Here is a 19,883-nt window from a genome sequence, read left to right as displayed (position 1 = left end):
TTGTACTTCTGAGAAATCTGTACCTGGACCAAGAAGCAGTTGTGTGAACAGAGCATGGGAACACTGAGTGTTTTAAAATTGGGAAAGGTGTGCGACAAGGTTGTGTTCTTTTACCATACTTATTCAACCTGAATGCTGAGCAAATAATACAAGAAGCTGGGTTCTATGAAGAAAAACATGGCATCAGGATTGGAGGAAGACTCATTAACAACCTGCGATATACAGATGATACAACCTTGCTTGCTGAAAGTAAAGAGGACTTGAAACATTTACTGATGAAGATCAAAGAACACAGTCTTCAGTATGGGTTGCATCTCAATGTCAGAAAAACAAAAATCCTCACCACTGGACCAATAAACAACATTCTTATCAACGGAGAAAAGATTGAAGTTGTCAAGGACTTCATTCTTCTTGGATCAACTGTCAACACTCATGGAAGCAGCAGTCAAGAGATCAGACGACGTATTGCATTGGGCAAATCTGCTGCACAGGAACTTTTTAAAGTGTTGAAGAGCAGAGATGTCAGTTTAAGGATTAAGGTGAGCCTGACCCAAGCCATGGTATTTTCAGTAACCTCATATGGATGCGAAAGCTGGACAGTGAATAAGGAAGACCGTAGAAGAATTGATGCCTTTGAGTTGTGGTGTTGGAGGAGAATACTAAAAGTGCCATGGACTGCCAAAAGAACCTATAGATCTGTTTTGGAAGAAGTGCATCCAGAGTGCTCCTTGTAGGCCAGGATGGCTAAGCTTTGTCTCTCATACTTTGGACATATTGTCAGGAGAGAACAGTCGCTGGAGAAGGATGTCATGCTGGGTAAGATGGAGGGTCAGAGAAAAAGAGGAAGACCCCCAACGAGATGGATTGGCCAGGTGGCATCATTGATGGACTCAAGTGTGGCAGCAGTAGTGAGGTTGGCCCAGGATCGGACATTGTTTCATTCTGCTGTGCTTGGGGTCACTATGAGTCGGTTCCGACTCGATGGCACCTGACAATAACAACAACAACAAACAAACGGGAAAGGCATGCTTAGTATTTCTCATGCTGAAATAACTGCAGAACAAAATTCAAGCCTTGACTTGAAATATTGAAGGATTCTATGGGCAAAATATTAAATGATTCAGAAAGCTTTAAAAGACGATACAAGGAATACACAGCACAGTTATTATGCCAAAAAGATATGGTCAATGTTTAACCATTTCAAAAGGCACCATATGATCAAGAACCAATAGTACTGAAGGAAAAAGTCTAAGCTGCACTGAAAGCACTGATGAAAAATAAGGTTCCAATAATTGATAGAAAATAAATTGAAATCTTTCAACAAATTAATAGAGCCATGGAGGTGCTTACCCATGCCAAGACAACTACCTGGCCAACCAATTGGAAGAGATTCATATTTGTGCCCATTCTAAACAGAAGTGATGAAATTGAATGCAAAAATCATTTAAAATTATTAATATCAAACGCAGTTAAATTTTTGCTTAAGATAATTCAAAAACGATTGCAACAATATATCAACATGCAACTGCTAGAAATTTAAGCTGATTTAGAAGAGGATGTGGAGTGAGACTGTCATCAGGTGGATCTTGGCTAAAAGTATAAAATACCTGAAAAATGTTTGGCTGTGCTTTATTGACTATGCAAAGACTTTCAACTGTGTGGACTGTGGCAAACTACAGATGACATTACAAAGAATGGCTATTCCAGAACATTTAACTGTGCAATTGAGGAACTGTATACAAACCAAGAGGCAGTTGCTAGAACAGAACAAGGGAATACGGAATGGTTTAAATCTAGGAAAGGTGTGTTCCAGAGTTGTATCCTCTCACTATACTAATTATATCTGTACATTGAACAAATAATATGAGAAACTGGATTATATGAAGAAGAATATGGCATCAGGACTCGGGGAAATTTCATTAATAACCTGTGATATGCAGATGTCACAACCTTGCTTTCTGAAAGTGAAGAGGATTTAAAATACTTACTGATGAAGATCAAAGACCACAGCCACCAGTTTGGATTACATCTCAAAATACAGAAAACAAAAATCCTTTCAACAGGATCGATAAATAACATCATGATAAATGGAGAAAATATTGATGTTATCAAAGACTTCATTTTGCTTGATTCCTCTATCAACACTCATAGAAGCAGAGTCAAGAAATTAAACAACATTTGCATTAGGCAAATCTGCTGCAAAAGACTTCTTTAAAGAGCAGAGATGTCAATTTGAGGACTAAGGTGTGGTGGTGCAAGCCATGGTATTTTCAGTGATCTCATATATATGTTAAAATTGGACAATAAACATGGATGTTTGGAGAAAAATTTATGCATTTGAATTATGGTATTAGAGAAGAATATTAAAGGTACCATGGACTACCACAATAACAAACAATCCTATCTTAGAAGTACACCCAGTATACTCCCTAGAAGTGAGGAGAACTAGAGATGAAGTCCCTCCTACTTCAAGTATGTTATTGTTGTTGTTGTTAAGTGCCGTCGAGTCGGTTCTGACCCATAGCGACCCTGTACAGGGTTTCCGAGGGTGTAAATCCTTACGGGAGTAGAAAGCCTCATCTTTCTCCCGCGGAGAGGCTGGTAGTTTCGAACCGCTGACCTTAAGGTTCGCAGCCCGATTCGTAACCACTACGCTACCAGAGCTCCTAACATCTCAAGCATGTTATTAGAAGGGACCAATCCCAAAGAAGGACATTGTGCTTGTTAAAATGAAGGTTTAGTGAAAAGAGTAACCCACCCCCCCAATGAGATGCATTGACACAGTGGCAAAAACAATGGGCTCAAACATAACAATTATGAAGATAGCACAGGATCAGGCAGTGTTTCTGTTGAAGACAGGGTTGATATGAGTTGGAATGAACTAAACAGTACCTGAAAACAACGATGTCTGAAGATTTCCAAAAAAGTGAATCTGACAATTTACTGGAGACACAGAAGAGAGCTTTTATAAAAGAAAGAAAACGGGACAGGACATTTCATCTCATCCTTATGACTTTTGGCACAAGGGGTTGATTTTGATGTTGTGTAGTTGTTAAGTGCTGTCAAATCAGTTCCTACTCATAGTGACATTGTATAGGGTTTCTAAGCAGCAACTGGTGGGTTTGAACCACCAAATTTGTGGTTGACTATCCAATGCTTATACTTCAGTACTACAACAGGACTCAGAGGGGTAGACTGGTGTTTGTGGTGGTTATGTGCCGTGAAGTTGGTTCTGACTCACAGTGACACTGTATAGGGTTTCTAAGGCTGTAAATCTTTATGGGAGCAGAAAGTCTCATCTTTCTCCTGCAGAATCCTTTCAAATAGGTAGAGAAGCTTCCTAGCTCTTTGAAAGAATACAATATAGTGGGTTCAAGAAAGCATGACAGTCTTAATTGTCAAGACATCCTTTCTTATACATATGGATAATTGCTAACTATTACTAATATCATATCTGTTTTCGTTACTGACCTGAACAGGTTCACCATCTACTTGAACTTGGCCAGCAATTTCCATCATGTCCAAAGCCAGGTGACAAATAGATCGTGCATGGTGGATGCAAGGTTCTGGTAAACCACTCACAGTCATGTACTTATCACCAACAGTCTCCACCTAACACAGCACATATGTAAATAGCCGTTGGTTAGTAGTAAAACAACTGTTTCATTTGCAACTCTTACACAAAAAATGTTCTACCAAGGCTACCAATACCTTTAAACTTTCCTAGCTCTTAATTCTTTTAAAATCATAATACATTCAACTCAAATATGATAAAACCTAATTTAAAATTTACACACACAGCACCTGGAGTTTTTTATTATAGTCAGCTAAAGAGGGGGCATTAAAGGAGCTCCGGTAGCGTAGTGGTTACGAATCGGGCTGCAAACCGCAAGGTCAGCAGTTCGAATCTACCAGCTGTTCTGAGGGAGAAAGATGAGGCTTTCTGCTCCCATAAAGATTTACACCCTCGGAAACCCTGTACAGGGTCACTATGAGTCGGAACCGACTCCACGGCTCTCAACAACAACAACAACAGGAAGCACTATTTTCCCACATCAGATTTTACGTTCCAGTGTTGTTATGTGCCATCATGGCGATTCCACCTATTCGTAGGAGTCTGGTGTAGCGCTGTAGATTAATGGGCCAGACTGCAAAGCCGTTTGAACTGCAAGGTTGGTGGTTCAAGCTCACCAGTGGCTCCTCAGAAACCCTATACAGGGTCACTACGGGTTGTGCTCTTTAACACAGCACTTAACAACAACATTTAACTCGACAGCACATAACAACAACAACAACAGAGAGAGTAGAGCTGCCCCATATTGTTTTTTAGGTGATAATCTCTATCGACGCTGTGGGCTAATGCGTTAGACTGCAAAATCGTTATGAACTGCAAGGTCAGTGGTTCAAGCTCACCAGCTTCTCCTTGGAAACCCTATCTTGTTGTTGTTGTTATATGCTGTGGAGTCGGTTCCGACTCATAGCGACCCTGCACAGGGTTTCCAAGGCTATTAATCTTTACGGGAACAGAACGCCTCATCTTTCTCCCGCGGAGCAGCTGGTAGTTTCGAACTGCTGACCTTGCGGTTCGCAGCCCGATTCTTAACCACTACTCTACCAGAGCTCCTGGAAACCCTATACGGGTTGCTATAGGTCGGAATTGATGGCACTTAACAACAATCTTTATCGAAGCAGATCAACAGATTTTTTTCCCCCATGGACTCGCTGGTGGGATCAAATTTCAGTTAGCAGCTAAATACTTTACCATTTCGCCATCTAGGCTTCATTTGTAATCCAGTGGAATGTTCTGTTACGTACATCCACCCTTCTTATCTGGTGAAACACTGACAGTTTGATGATACAAAAACCACTGTCTGGAGTTCATGGCCGCTAATTATTAATTTTTATGATGTGCTCATCAAGTGCTGCATTGCACCTTAGAGGAAGACTGTAAAATAAGTAGTTCTTGTAGATCCTACATGCCTAGGAAAGGTTTACCTAACATTCTTCCCTTTATAAAGCAATGGTTCATTGACTTCATTTTTCCAATAATATATTTGCTTTTATTGAAGCAGAGGACAAAATGCCATATACAGTTTTATCTTCAAGCTGATGTTATCTGAAGGCAAATCTGAATGCCCAAGATCCCTTTCATGCTTATGACATTTTTACTGTGCATTTACGTATGTGAGTAAAAATGTTTCTTGAAGAGCACGGAAGCAAATGTTGCATTTATACTAAATGCAACAAACAACCTGCATAGATTTGTTATCCTAAAGTGCAAAGAAACTACTGAACATTTAATTTTTTATCAAGAATCATCTGCTCTCTGAAACATTAATTTTGGTTACAAGGAATAGAAAGTTTTATCAAAAGAGCTAACTATTTAAGAAAATGGTATATACTGAATAAATGGAAGCTTTCTCCAAGGCTCCAGTCGCTAAGTCAGAAATTTATGAGCAGCTTCATCCACTAGAGGGCAGGCTATCAAAATCTGGACTTTGAAAAGCAATGTATCAAGCTATGAAGGTTACTTGATACAAATCCTGCCTTCTATGTGGAAGAAAGCTGGATTCAATTCCTGGCCAACACACCTCATGCTCAGCCACTACCATTTGTCAAGGTGCCTTGAGTATATCTATGGTGATAAAAAGATTTTAACAGAGTTTTTAGACCAAGATGAACTAGGGGAAAAGGCCTGATGATCTACTTCCAAATATCAGTCAATGAAAAAACCTATGGATCACAATGGTCTGATCAGCGGGATGGTGTAGGGCTGGGAAGTGTTTTGTTTTGCCGTGCATTGGGTCCCCACGAGTCAGGAGACAGTAGCTAACAGCCACAACAACAGCAGATTATGATGAGGACTTGCCTTATAAACATATGGATTTTTCCGCGAATCAGTCAGTGTGTCAAATCTGGTATAGAGGTCATTGAGAAGGTTGACAATCTTCATGGCCCCTTCTCCAGATGCATGCTTGCTACAGAATGTGTTGAATCCCACAATGCCACTGAAGAGGATGGTCACATTGTCATATCTTTTGGCAGGCACTGGGCGCTTATGTCTCAGCTCATTGGCAACAGATGGCGGAAGAACTGAATACAGCAATCTATTCAGTAGAAAGATAAGAAAGTCTATGAGAACTGTTAAAAAAATTTTCATATTTCTATTTTCCTTGTCTTTGAAAGTCAATATTATTTGTAGTACCAACATCTAGGTTCTGATACTCTCTAAAATCAACAGAAGTTATAACCCATATTTATAATTAGTCATAGATTAAAGGTAAATTATTTGTTCATTTAAATCACTTAAAAACATCTCCACACCCATACCAAATCAAACCAAAATAAGACAAAGCAAACAACTAGCAAAATAAAGAGTTTTCACTTGTATACCAAAATTCTAGGTCTGCTGTTACACGAGGGGGCTTTAAACAGTTTAAGGAAAGATGATAGTAAAAAATAATGCATGAGTCTGTGGGCTCAGGACCGTAGTCTCAGGGAACACCATGGCCAGTTGAAATAACATAGTCCATCAAGAGCTCATGAACAGCCATCTAAGGTACAGCTACTGGTCTCTTCATTTGTGGGGGGAAATAAAAACAAAACAAAAAAACTGATGAAAATTGAAGATGCTTAGAATCACCTAGTCCAATACTCCATGTCAACATCAGTCATCATGACTCTAAGACCAGAAGAACTAGGTGTGTTAATACGTTAACAGCTCTGAAAGAGATCATGTTAGAAAGTCCTGGATACGATGGGAGAAAATGTGGAACAAAACCCAAATTATAAAAAAAGAAGACCCGGCTTACTGGTCAGAGAGTCTTGAGGACCCCAAGACTATGGTCATTGACTACCTTCCAGGCTTGCAAAGGAACTCACTCTCATGGTCCACTTTTCAGCCCCAAAGCACATATATAAGAGGGACAACACTAGTATGGTATGTACATGATGGAATTCAAGATGGAAAGGTCAACATTTACCTAAGGAAAAAGTTGAGAATGGCTAGGAAGGAGGGTGGAACAGAAATGGGAACCACAGAGAGGAAGTGGAATAAGTGTTGTTGTAGGGATAGAATTGCAGTCACTGAGATGAAACACAGTATATGATTTGTTGAATGTAAAACTGATAATATTGTCTGTAAAACTTCATTCAAATCACAATAAAAAGTTAAATTAAAAATAAAAAAGGTAACAGAAAACTTTTTGAAGTCCCCTCCAATTTACCATACTATCACCCAGCATGTCACTGTTAGCATTTGAAATAGTATGAATAAAAGATTGCACATTACAAATCATCTCTCTCAGTAATAAGAAATGTATCTCAATTTTTAAAAACTAGTGTTATAAGAAGCAGAACTTGTCTCGAGTTTCATTTATGGGTTGCTCCTACATGGAAGGAACCGACAAAGTAAGTGGAGAGTGGAAGATATTTTCTTTCTATAGGCAATATTGAGTCCTCTATGATTTCATCAGAAGTCCCAAGGAAGAGCAAATGGCTAAACAAAAGGTTAGAGGTTCAAACTCACCCAGAGGTACTTGAAAGATACATTTGGTCATCTACTTCTCAAACTTTGCTGTTGTTATGTGTGCCGTTGAGTCAGTTCTGACTCATATCAACCCTGTATAAGCTTTCCAAGGAATTTCTGGGGGGCTTGAACTGCCAACCAAGTAGTTAGCAGTTCAGTGCTGATCCTTCAGCACCTTGAAAACCTACAGAGCAATTCTACTTTGCACAGATGGTATCTCCATGAATCAGAATCAATTTAAGTACAGTAAATAAGGAAGACTGTAGAAGAATTGATGCTTTTGAGTTATGGTGTTGAAGGAGAATATTGAAAGTGCCATGGGCTGCAAAAAGAACCAACAGATCTGTGTTGGAAGAAGTGCAGCCAGAGTGTTCCTTGGAGGCCAGGATGTCCAAACTTCTTCTCTCATACTTTGGACATATTGTCAGGAGGGACCAGTCACTGGAGAAGGATATCATGTTTGGTAGGGTGGAGGGTCAGAGAAAAAGAGAAAGACTTCCAGCGAGATGGACTGGCAAAGTGGCATCAATGGGCTCAAGGGTGGCAACAATTATGAGGCTTGCCCAGGATTGGGCAGTGTTTCGTTCTGTTGTGCATAGGGTACCGACTCAATGGCACCTAACAACTACATGGTAATATCAGGCATCATGCTGAGAGGGTAGTTAAGTAAGTACAATAAGAACAGATCAAGTTTCCAGGAACGAAACTGAACCAAAGGATACTTATAAACTCTTGATATGAATATTCACAGGGACAAATGACATATCTTTCCTTCATAGAGTCAAAGGGCATATCAAGTTAAGTTTAAATCTATGAAATGCAGTTGAGCTCTCAATAATTTTTCTAGCCATGATACAATTTCTCCAGTATATAATTTGTAACTTTTTAGTAGGAGACAGTTTATAAAATATTTTAAAGATATATTTGCATATGTAATATAAATAGAACTATTTAGAAAACCAACAGCAAGTGTTTTATCATTAAATTACCTGGAAAAGCAAGTATCTATAAAAATATGTTCTTGATCTAAAAATTTTTTTAAAATAAAATAAGAATTCTTTTAAAAAAACTTTCTGGACACAGTTTACTTTATTGATAGTACATGACAAGGTTGAGCTCCCTAAACCCCTCTACTCCAGGAGATTTGAATGGCAACTGTGTCAAGAGTGGGATATTCTTAACTGTGTTGGGGGATCGATTTGGAACATTGGCTCCCCAGCTGCTGAGGACCTGTCTCTTCATCTCATGCTCTTCTGGTGAATGGTGCTGGGGATGGGAGTCCAGGAGGCTCTTATTCCTTGGAGGCCATATGGACCATAAGTCACATTGTTGCCAAATTCATTGTTATACCAGGAAATGAATCAGACAAAGTTCAGGGCAATGCTAGTCCCAGCATTCAAGGTGGATGACAGGGTGTCACTGTTAAGTTATAGGAGACAGCCTGGTCTTCAGTATCGCTCAGGATGCCTTTTAGGGTTTCACCACCTCCTTGATGTCATGATATTTAGCAGTTTTCTCCAAGCAGTAGGTCAGATACATGACTGATACACTGGGGCTAGGGACATAGAAGGCCATGCAGTTAAGTTTCCCATTCAGCTCAGGGAAGACCTTGCCCACAGTATTGGCAGCCGTGGCAGATTCTAGGCATCCCCCAAACCATGACACTAGAGTCTCCAGAGAGGTGACAGTGATAGTGTGGGCTGTGGTCGTGATCCATCCAGATGCCAAAGTTGTCATGGATGACGTTGGCTGAGGTACAAGCAAATGGTGTTATAGGTGGTATTTCTGGCAATCTTGAGAGAATTGTCATACTTCTTGTGATTCACACCCATCACAAACATGAGGGAGTTGGCAGAAGGGGCAGAGATGATTACCCTTCACCGTTGTAACTCGGGAATACACCTGGGACTGCCCCAGAAAATACAGCTGTCTGTTGAACGGGGAGGAGGAGAGAGCCTAAAATAAAGATTCTTGAGGAGATTTAAATAGCACAGAAATTAGATAGTTCCAGAAAGCCAAACATAACATGGAGAACCAAAACAACAACAAAATATTTCTGTGATAAGTATTTATCAGCTGTTGCTGTTGTTGCTAGCTGCTGTCAAGTCAATTGTGACTCACGGTGATCTCATGTGTATCAGACTGGAACTGTGCCATGAAATGGTCAAGGCTCTAAGGTTTTGGACACAGATCACCAGGTATGTTTTCCAAGGTTTCTCTGGGTCGTTTCAAACCACCAACCTTTTGGTTAGCAATTTAGTGCTTAACCGTTTGTTCCACCTAGGATTGTTCTCATATTAAAGGTAAACCCCTTGTTCCATTCTCAGTACCTTCCAATTTTGGAATCCTGGTCTATGAAGACAAGGAAGTATACTACTTAAGCTGATGGTTTAGGATCAAAAGTGAAATAAGAGTTTGTTCAACACAAAAAATATTTTCACATTTGAAGTGTTCATTCATAACGGTATCAGTATCTACTAACCGATAACTAACTACCTACTACCTAATGTTGAACCACAATACAAAGAAATTAAACACAGTTTTCTAATATAACAGCCAGAAGAGGATACTAACTCAAACTTGAAACCAATGACTATGAAGCCATAGTTGTAAGTACTATGTTACAAGGTAGACAAGAACCAGGGCAAAATCTCTGGTGAACTTTAGTAATTTAGTGGCTTTAATTAATATTTGGAAACAAAATTAAGCTTTCTTCATAAAGTGTGTTTTTGAAACATATTTGTTCAAATGTATTATTTGAAAATGGAGTGTAATTCTTAGATCATTTGCCCGCTATTTCAAAATTTTATCAACCATTCATGGAAAAACAATATTTTGGTATTTTTCCAATGAATATTATGTCATATTTTTATAATTTGTTGTTAAGTGCTGTCGAGTCAGTTCTGACCCATAGCGACCCTGAACAGGGTTTCCAAGGCTGTAAATCTTTACGGGTGCAGAAAGCCTCATCTTTCTCCCACAGAACAGCTGGTAGTTTCAAACTGCTGACCTTGCGGTTTGCAGCTTGATTCGTAACCACTACGCTAGCAGAGCTCCTTATTTTTATAATTACTAAGACCTAAAATGAGGAATGCAATAGCTTTGCAGGATAAGTGCAAGACTATAAACCACAAATTCAGCAGCTCGAGCCCATCAGTCACTCCTCAGGAGAAAGATGAGGTTTTCTGTTCTCACAAAAAATTTTAAATTAGACCCAGAAACCCTATACAGGGTTGCTACGTGTTGGCATTGACTTGACGACACTTAACAACAACAAGAAGACCTAAAATAACTCATGGTCAAAGAGTAAAAATATTATTTAAGATGAAAGTTTAGTTCCAAATTACGCATCAGTCTAATCCTCAGCACGTGGCCAGGCCCTAGCATATAGAAGATGTTCAGTACATAACCTTTATATGTAGTGGTCATTGTGTGTATAAAGGACTTTAAAATATTGGTATTAAATTCATTCTAAAGAGATTTCAGAGCGATGTTTTAGAGTTTTTCTTTCAACTTTACTTCTAAAAATAGAAGACCTAGTTTTACTACCATTCAGATCGATTTAATTCCATATGCATAATTATTTTATTAAAAGAAATGTGGGCAATTTCATCTATGACTACAGAGTTATGGGCCCCATTATTTTTAGTCTCATTATCAATTTTGATTATAGTTATTTTTTTTTAGCTGCCATCAAGTCAGTCCCCAGCCTGTAGCAAAGCTGGAAACAATGAAACAAAATTCTGGGCTATCAGATCTTTGTGATCCATATGGTTTTCACTAACAAAGTTTCAACTGTGAATCACCAGTCCTTTCTTCCTACTTTATTATAGGAGAGGCATCCTGGTGTGGCACTGTAGGTTAATGCGTTGGAACCAAAAGGTTGGTGGGTCAAACTCATTGGATGCTCCTAGGAAACCCTACACAGGGATGATATGGGTCAGCACAAATTTGACAGCACTTAACAATAACAACAACTATAGGAGAGTAACAGTATAGTAAAAATAGTAATTGTGCCTTTGTTTAACCACACAGATAAAGAGCTTACGTGTCTGTCTTCTTTTTTTCATCTTCCAGGGCTCTTAATGTAAGCTGCAGCCTGTCTGTGAGGATTTCCAGTTCCTGGGTCAGTTTGTATTCCTCTCTGAATTGCTCTCCCAAAAGGACAAGGTCACGAGTAGCATCATGCAGAGGAATGTCACTCAAATACAGTCCTCTCCTTGTTAAATCATCCAGATTCATCACACTGATACAGGGAAAAAGGTACAAAATTAGCCCAAACCCCTGTGACATTGTTGTTGTTGTTGTTAAGTGCTATCGAGTCAGCTCTGACCCATAGCAACCCTGTATAGGGTTTCCAAGGAGCAGCTGGTGAGCTTGAACCACCGACCTTGCAGTCCAAATGGCTTTGCAGTCTGACGCATTAGACCACAGTGCCACACCAGGACTCCATGTGGCAATACAAAGGCTTATTATAGTTAAGAAATATAGTTCTGCCACCTTCTATCATTCAAAAGCTCAGCTGTAATGAATGGGTGCAGAATGCCTCACCTTTTTCCCATGGAGCAGCTGGTAGAGTTGAACTGCTGACCTTATGGTTAGCAGTCCAACTCATAACTGACTATACTACCAGGATTCCTCCAGGGGTTTAATACAATTGTAATTTATTATAACATTGTTTACTTCTTTCTTTTGAAGACATATTTCTATCTGGGTAATGATGTTTCTTTTGGGAATTAGTCCATTTTTGAAGTCCTGGTAAGGCACTGGGGGATAAAGCACTGGAACACAAGGTCGGTTTGAACCACAAGTCAGCAGTTCAAACCTACCAGCTGCTCCTTGGAAACCCTATGAGTTGGAACTATGAGTTAAAATTGACTTGAACAACCTTAACAACAACAGTCCACTTTTTTTTTTTTTTTTTAATCAATCATATAGCTTTATGATTTGCTATGCCAGGAATGACAAATTGAAGAGGAATGGTGTCACATTCATTGCCCAAAAGAGCATTTCAGGATCTATCTTGAAGTACAATGCTGTCTGTGATAGTATAATATCCACATACATATAAGGAAGACCAGTTAATACCATTATTATTCAAATTTATGTACCATCCATTAAGGACAATGCAGATAAAACTCAGGAATTCTACCAACTTCTTCAGTCTGAGGTTTATCAGACATGCAATCATGATACATTAATAATTACTGGTGTTTGGAATGAAAAAATTAGAAATAAAGAGGAAATCTCAGTAGTTGGAAAATATGGAAATATGGCAATTTGAAAGAGAGCTACCTTGCCAACTGGTTGAAAGAAATCCATATTTGTGCCCATTCCAAAGAACGATGACCAAATGGAATCCAGAAATAATTTAACAATATCATTAATATCCTATGCAAGTAAAATTTTGCTTAAGATAATTAAACAAACAAACAAAAAATGGTCACAAATGCTTTTTTGACAGGGAGCTACCAGAATTCAAATAGGATTCAGAAGAAAACCTGGAAGGAGGGATATTATTGTTCATTTCAGATGGCTCTTGACTGAAAGCAGAAAATACCAGAAAGATGTTTACTTGTGCTTTATTGACTATGCGAAGGCATTTGACTGTATGGATCTTAACAAAGTATGGATAACATTGCTAAGAATGAGTATTTCAGAACACTTCAATGTGCTCATGAAGAATCTGTACTTAGACCAAGAGACAGCCATTTGAAGACAACAAGCAGATATTAGATGTTTTAAAATCAGGAAAAGTGTGCATCAGGATGATATCCTTTCATGATACTTATTCTCTCTGTATGCTGAGCAAATAATCAGAGAAGCTGAATTATATGAAGAATAATGTGACATTAGCACTGGAGGAAGGCTCATTAGCAACTTGTGTTATGCAGATGACACAACCTTGCTTGCTGAAAGTGAACCCAAATTCACTGCCATCTAGTCAATTATGACTCATAGGGACTCTCTGTAGGATATTTTAGGCTTTAAATCTTTCTCCTGTGGAGCTACTGGTGGAGTGAAACGGCTGACCTTGCAGCGAGCAGCCCAACATGTAACACCACTGGAAGTGGAGTGGAACAGTCCACTTTTGATTTATTGATAATCTTGTGAATGATTGCTTTTCCTTTTTAGAAGAGATGATTTAAAATTTACATTCGCCTTTCTCCCTCCTGGGCCATCTTGGTGTCTGCTTTGGTGTCTGCTCTTGGTTGGAAGCCATCCCACACCTAATGCGGGAAGATTATGGCCGCAAAGGAGACGGAAAAAGCAGCTGGAGTTAATCAACGCTAGGTTTTAACTTGTTATAAGAAGTGGGAAATACATGCTGGTATACAAGCAGATTCTGAAGATGATCAGACAAGGCAAAGCAATACTTGTCATTCTTGCTAACAACTGCCTGGCCTTGAAGAAATCTGAGACAGTTCTACGCCATGGTGGCTAAAACTGGTGTCCATCACTATAGTGGCAACAATATTTAAATGGGCACATCGTTCGGAAAATAGTACAGAGTCTGAACAATGGCTATCATTGATCCAGGTGACTCTGATATCATTAGAAGCATGCCAGAACAGACTGGTGAAAAATAAATCATGGTTTTTGTTTCATTTAATAAAATTGGCCAGGGCTTGTTTATAAATAAAAACAACAACAAAAAATATGCAACCAAAGTCTATATACGTCTTCCCCATATATTTTATGCAACATGCATTTTGGAGTCCTGGTATAGCATTGTGGGCTAAGGTGCTGGACTACAAAGTCATTTGAACCACAAGGTCAGTGGTTCAAGCTCACCAGCCGCTCCCTGGAAACCCTATACAGGGTCACTATGGGTCAGAAATGACTTGACAGCACTTAACAACAACAAAACATGCATTTTTTGAGTTACTGTTTCTTTTAGGTCTAAATTCTTCTATACTTTTGTTTTCTTATACTAATTTTTAATTTATTTAGAACACTTGAGCTTGCTGACTTTTATGCATCTTTATAATTACCCAAACTATTTCTGGAAAAAAATAATGTTTATGAATTCAGTAAGATTGTACAAGTAAAAATGGACTATTTTGTTTGTTTATAATTTTACTCTGTGATTACAATATATTAAGATTATATTATTGGCTTGAGTTGTTTAAATGCAAAGTAATGACCTTTGGTCATTTGCTATAATTATTTCTCCAAAATTATCTAATTAAGATATTACTTTACTGAAGAATCTTCGATAAATAAAAGATCTCCCTGCAATATATTACCAGCAGTGCTGTCCATAAACCAAAGCAAGAATTAGTTGAGAAATGATCAAAGAGATTACTAATGAAGTATATGGACACTTTATGTTATTTTGTTAAAATGAATGTGGAATGCAAAATCTACTTGTTGAAATCAACCCTTTTGTAAATTGGTTATTTGTTGATTAGTGATATTGAGTCGATTATGACTCATAGCAACCCTGTATAGGGTTTCCAAGGAGCAGCTAGGGAATTTGAACCATTGACCTCATGGTTAGCAGTCCAGTGCTGATCATTCAGTGTCACACCAGATTATATTGCCTCCTAAATATCATAAGACCTGTTCATGACAAAGGTATAAAAACTAAAAGTTTAAAATGAAGACACATGGTTACAAATATTCATATTGAACTAGAAAAGGTAAATTATAAAACTATTTTTTTGAAAGCAAATTTATTAGTTTAATTGAGTTAAGATAGCAGGTGGACAGATTTCAGTTGAGCTTCCTAACTAAGGCAAATAGGAAAGAAAAGACAGACTACTTCTGAATATTAAATCACTGAAAACATTATGAAAAGCAGTGAAGCACAGTCAGATAGCACCAGAATATTGAATATTGAAACATGATGAAGAACACCAGAATATTATCAGATATAGTGCTGGAAGATGAGCCCATCAGGTGGAAGGCACTCAAAATACAGCTGGGTTAGAGCTGTTTCTTCAAAGTAGAATTGACTGTAATGACAAGAATGAAATAAAACCTTTGGGACCTTCATTTGCTGATGGGACACAAATCAAAATAAAGAGAAACAAGTGTAATTACCAGCTGGAACATGGAATGTATGAAGTATGATCTAGGAAAACTGGAAATTGTCAAAAATGAAATGGAACACATAAATATTGACATCCTAGGCATCACTCATCTATGCCAAGAAATTTGGAAGACAACTATCTGGCCAACTGATTGGAAGAGATCCATATTTGTGCCCATTCCAAAGAGAGGTGATCCAACAGAATGCAGAAATCATCCGACAATCTCTTTGACATCCCATGCGAGTAAAGTTTTACTAAAGGTAATACAGAAATGGCTGTAAGCATACACTGACAGAGAACTTCCAGAGACACAAGCCGGATTCAGAAGAGTAGGCAGAACAAGGGATATCATTGCTGATGTCTGATGGATCTTAGCTGAAAGCAGAGAATATCAGAAAGATGTTTACCTGTGTTTTATTGACTATGCAAAGGCTTTCAATTGTGTGGATCATGACAAGCTATGGATAACATTGTGAAGTATGAGTATTCTGGAACACTTAATTGTGCTCATGAGGAATCTGTACCTGGACCAAGAGGAAGCTGTTTGAACAGAACATGCGAAAACTGAATGGTTTAAAATTAAGAAAAGGTGTGTGATAGGGTTGCATTCTTTCACCATACTTATTTTAACCTGTATGCTGAGCAAATAATCCGAAAAACTGGGTTATATGAAGATAAACTTGGCATCAGGTTTGGAGGACGACTCATTAACAACCTGCAATATGCAGATGATACAACCTTGCTTGCTGAAAGTGAAGAGGACTTAAAATATTTACTGATGAAGATCAAAGAGCACAGCCTTAGGTATGGATTACATCTCAATGTAAAGAAAACAAAAATCCTCATCACTGGACCAATAAACAACATTCTTATCAGTGGGGAAAAGATTGAGGTTGTCAAGGACTTCATTCTTCTTGGATCAACTATCAACGCTCATGGAATCAGCAGTCAAGAAATCAAATTACATATTGTATTAGGCAAATCTGCTGCGCAAGACCTTTTTAAAGTGTTGAAGAACAAAGAGCAAAGCTTGAGGACTAAGGTGCGCCTGACTCAAGCCATGGTAGTTTCAGTAACCTCATATGCATGCGAAAGCTGGACAGTGAATAAGGAAGACCATAGAATAATTGATGCCTTTGAGTTATGGTGTTGGAGGAGAATACTAAAGGTGCCATGGGATGCCAAAAGAACCAACAGATCTGTGTTGGAAGAAGTGCAGCCAGAGTGCTTGTTGGAAGCCAGGATGGCCAAACTTCGTCTTCCATATTTTGGACATATTGTCAGGAGGGAACAGTTGCTGGAGAAGGATATCATGCTTGGTAAGATGGAGGATCAGAGATAAAGAGGAAGACTATGTCATGTATTTATAGCATCATATTAGACATTTTACAGAATTGCTTTCCTGTTCTATATGATGCTTCATTTGAAGGTACAAAACTATAGAATTAGGTGATGATAGGTTTGATCTTACAATCTAATAGCCCAAATAATCAGCAAATTGATTAAGGCATAATCGTAAAATACAATAAATCTCTTCTAAGCATATTGGCATTAGGAGATTAATTGAGCATATTCATATTAAATGAGATTAACTGAGATTTTACTCAGCTCAATTATCAATACTCAAGGAAAACAGCAGTCAAGGATGAGTTGCATTAGGCAAATCTGCCGCACAAGGACTCTAGAGAGTGTTGAAGAACAAAGATGTCAGTTTGAGGATGAAGGTGTGCCTGGCACAAGACATGGTATTTCAATAGCCTCATATGCTTGCAAAAATTGGACAGTGAATAAGGAAGACTGTAGAAGAATTGATGCATTTGAGTTATGATGCTGGAGGAGTATATTGAAAGTTCCATGGGCTGCCAAAAGAAAAAAAACTGATCTGTTTTTGAAGAAGTACATCCAGAGTGTTCCTAAGAAGCCAGAATGGCCAGACTTTGTCTCTTATACTTCGGACATATTATCAGGAGGGATCAGTCCCTGGAGAAGGACATCATGCTTGGTAAAATAGAGGGTCAGCAAAAAGAGAAAGTCCCCCAAAGTGATGGATTGGCACAGTGGCAGCAGCAATTGGCTCAAGGGTAGCAACGATTGTGTTTTATCTGTTATGCATTAGTTTGCTATGAGTCGATACCAACTCCATGGCACATAACAACATAAAAAAGGTTGTAAAAGATAATTACATTTCAGAATATGTTGATGCAATTGATTAAAATTTTATTGAATTCCTTTGCTAGCTAAACATGGGTAATTTTATGAATTACAATTAATCTAGAAGTTATTACCTTGGTGAGCACAGAAAAAGTATGCTATCTGCCTCTGGTAAGTAGATCATTTGACCCTTGAGACGTAGGCAGCTGATCTCAGTCCCAGTCAGTTCATCTTCACATTCTAATTTCTCTACATCCAACAGTCCTTCCTTTAAAAGAGAAAACATGTCCATTAACTAGTGCTTTAATCCATGCCCAACAATTTAGCAAAGAGAAAGACACATGCTTCATTTCCCACCAAACCATGAGGGAGAATAAGTATCAGTTAGAAGTGAAGACATTTCCCCAGATTTCTGCCAGATAGCAGGCATACTGTTTACTTTACAAACACTAGAGGCAAGCGAATTGACCTTTGAACCTAGAAAGACAATAATTGTGCTATTGTTCACATATTTAACACTTCTCTGAATTCTTTTTCTGATTTTCCAGTGTGACTACAAGACATCAAACTTTCCAAACTCCTACACCTGCATTTATAGAGTAGATGAAAATATTTGGTTCTATACACATAAAGCATGTTTAGACAAAATCTTTTGGAAGGCTGAAACAAGGACAAGATGTGCACTCTGGGAAAATAACTCATATTAAATTTATATCAGAGTCCTGATGTGGTGTTGTGGGATATAGCACTGAACTGCAAGGTTTGTTTGAACTACAGGGTTGGAGGTTCAAACTCACCAGCCACTCCTCAGAAACCCTACACAGGGTCGCTATGAATTGAAAATGACTCGATGGCACTTAACAACACCACATCTATATCTGTATCTATCATTTTGCTCAGATCAACCATCAACACTCATGGAAACAACAGTCAAGAAATCAAATGACATATTACATTAGGCAAATCTGCTGCACAGGAATTCTCTAAAGTGTTGAAGAACAAGGATGTCAATTTGAGGACGAAGGTGTACCTGACCAAAGCCATGGTATTTTCAGTAACCTCATATACATGTGAAAGTTGGACAGTGAATAAGAAAGACCATAGAAGAATTGATGCATTTGAGTTATGGTGTTGAAAGATAATATTGAAAGTACTTTGGATTGCCAAAAGAACCAACAAGTCTGTGTTGGAAGAAGTATAACCAGAATGCTCCTTAGAAGTCAGGATGGCAAGACTTCATCTGTCATACTTTGGACATATTATCAGGAGGGCCCAGTCCCTAGAGAAGGAAATCATGCTCAGTAAACTAGAAGGTCAGGGAAGAAAGGAAAACCTCCTAATGAGATGAACTGGCACAGTGGAAGCAGCAATAGCTCAAGTGTAGCAAGTACTATGCGGTGGGTATATAAAGAGTAGTGGTTTTTTTTTTTCTATTATGCATAACGTTACTATGAATCGGTACTGACTCAACAGCAGCTAACAACAACAACAATAACATTATCGAAAGAAAAGAAACTATGAAACCTAGGTGATATCTAGATTTTCAAAATAAAGACTATTACCATTTTATGTTCCCTCAAAAATTACCGAAGCACACTAAACAATAAAAAGGGATACAAATCAGTAATTTACTTGAAGCGTATGGAAAAGAAAAAACAAACTTCACAAATTCTGGTATTTCCAAAAATTAGGGGAAATAAAAGATGGTAGTTTTGTCAGGCAGCAGGGACCACACTAAGGCATTCTCTAAAACTCACTCTTTTGTTAGTTCTGTTCAGCTGATAAAGTATCATTGCTTCTGATGCAACCCAAAAATCACTAACAATGCCTTTTAGGTAGGTCTGACTTTGAGGTTTGATTTTTATTTCTTTATGCCTTTTCCATTTCTTAGGATGTGGACATTAAGTAAGCAAGTTAAGTCTGGACTAACTTGTGCTTACTCATCAAAGACTCTGCTTCTAGGTATGGTTGGCTTCTGTCTCTCCTTGAACCCTACAGCATTTACTAGTTAAAATACTTAGGATTTGATATAAATAACTAATGAGTCTTTCAATTTGATTGTTGTTGCTGTTAAGTGCTGTTGAATTGGTTCTGACTCATAGTAACTTTCCAAGGAGCAGCTGGTAAGTTTGAACCACTGACTTTGTGGTTCAAATTGATCTGGA

At 38.3% G+C, this 19,883-nt stretch overlaps 1 protein-coding gene across 3 annotated transcripts in view; it reads right to left on the bottom strand.

Annotated features, from left to right (window-relative positions):
- The window catches only part of GUCY1B3 (guanylate cyclase 1, soluble, beta 3), a 104,653-nt gene that overhangs the window by 5,952 nt on the left and 78,818 nt on the right, over positions 1-19,883 (bottom strand). For 2 of the 3 annotated variants that reach the window (XM_006867907.1, XM_006867909.1), the window contains 4 exons: positions 17,853-17,986; positions 11,577-11,774; positions 5,870-6,107; positions 3,472-3,612 (listed from right to left, as the gene is read on the bottom strand). In XM_006867907.1, the coding sequence (XP_006867969.1) occupies positions 3,472-3,612; positions 5,870-6,107; positions 11,577-11,774; positions 17,853-17,986 (711 nt within the window). The remainder of the gene's footprint in view (positions 1-3,471; positions 3,613-5,869; positions 6,108-11,576; positions 11,775-17,852; positions 17,987-19,883) is intronic. The other variant, XM_006867908.1, reaches the window with a different exon arrangement.

Source organism: Chrysochloris asiatica, unplaced genomic scaffold (assembly GCF_000296735.1).
Source record: "Chrysochloris asiatica unplaced genomic scaffold, ChrAsi1.0 scaffold00112, whole genome shotgun sequence".
NCBI classification, from domain to species: Eukaryota; Metazoa; Chordata; class Mammalia; order Afrosoricida; family Chrysochloridae; genus Chrysochloris; species Chrysochloris asiatica.
Note: the sequence above shows the minus strand (reverse complement) of the source record. Positions and strands in the feature narration are given on the sequence as shown.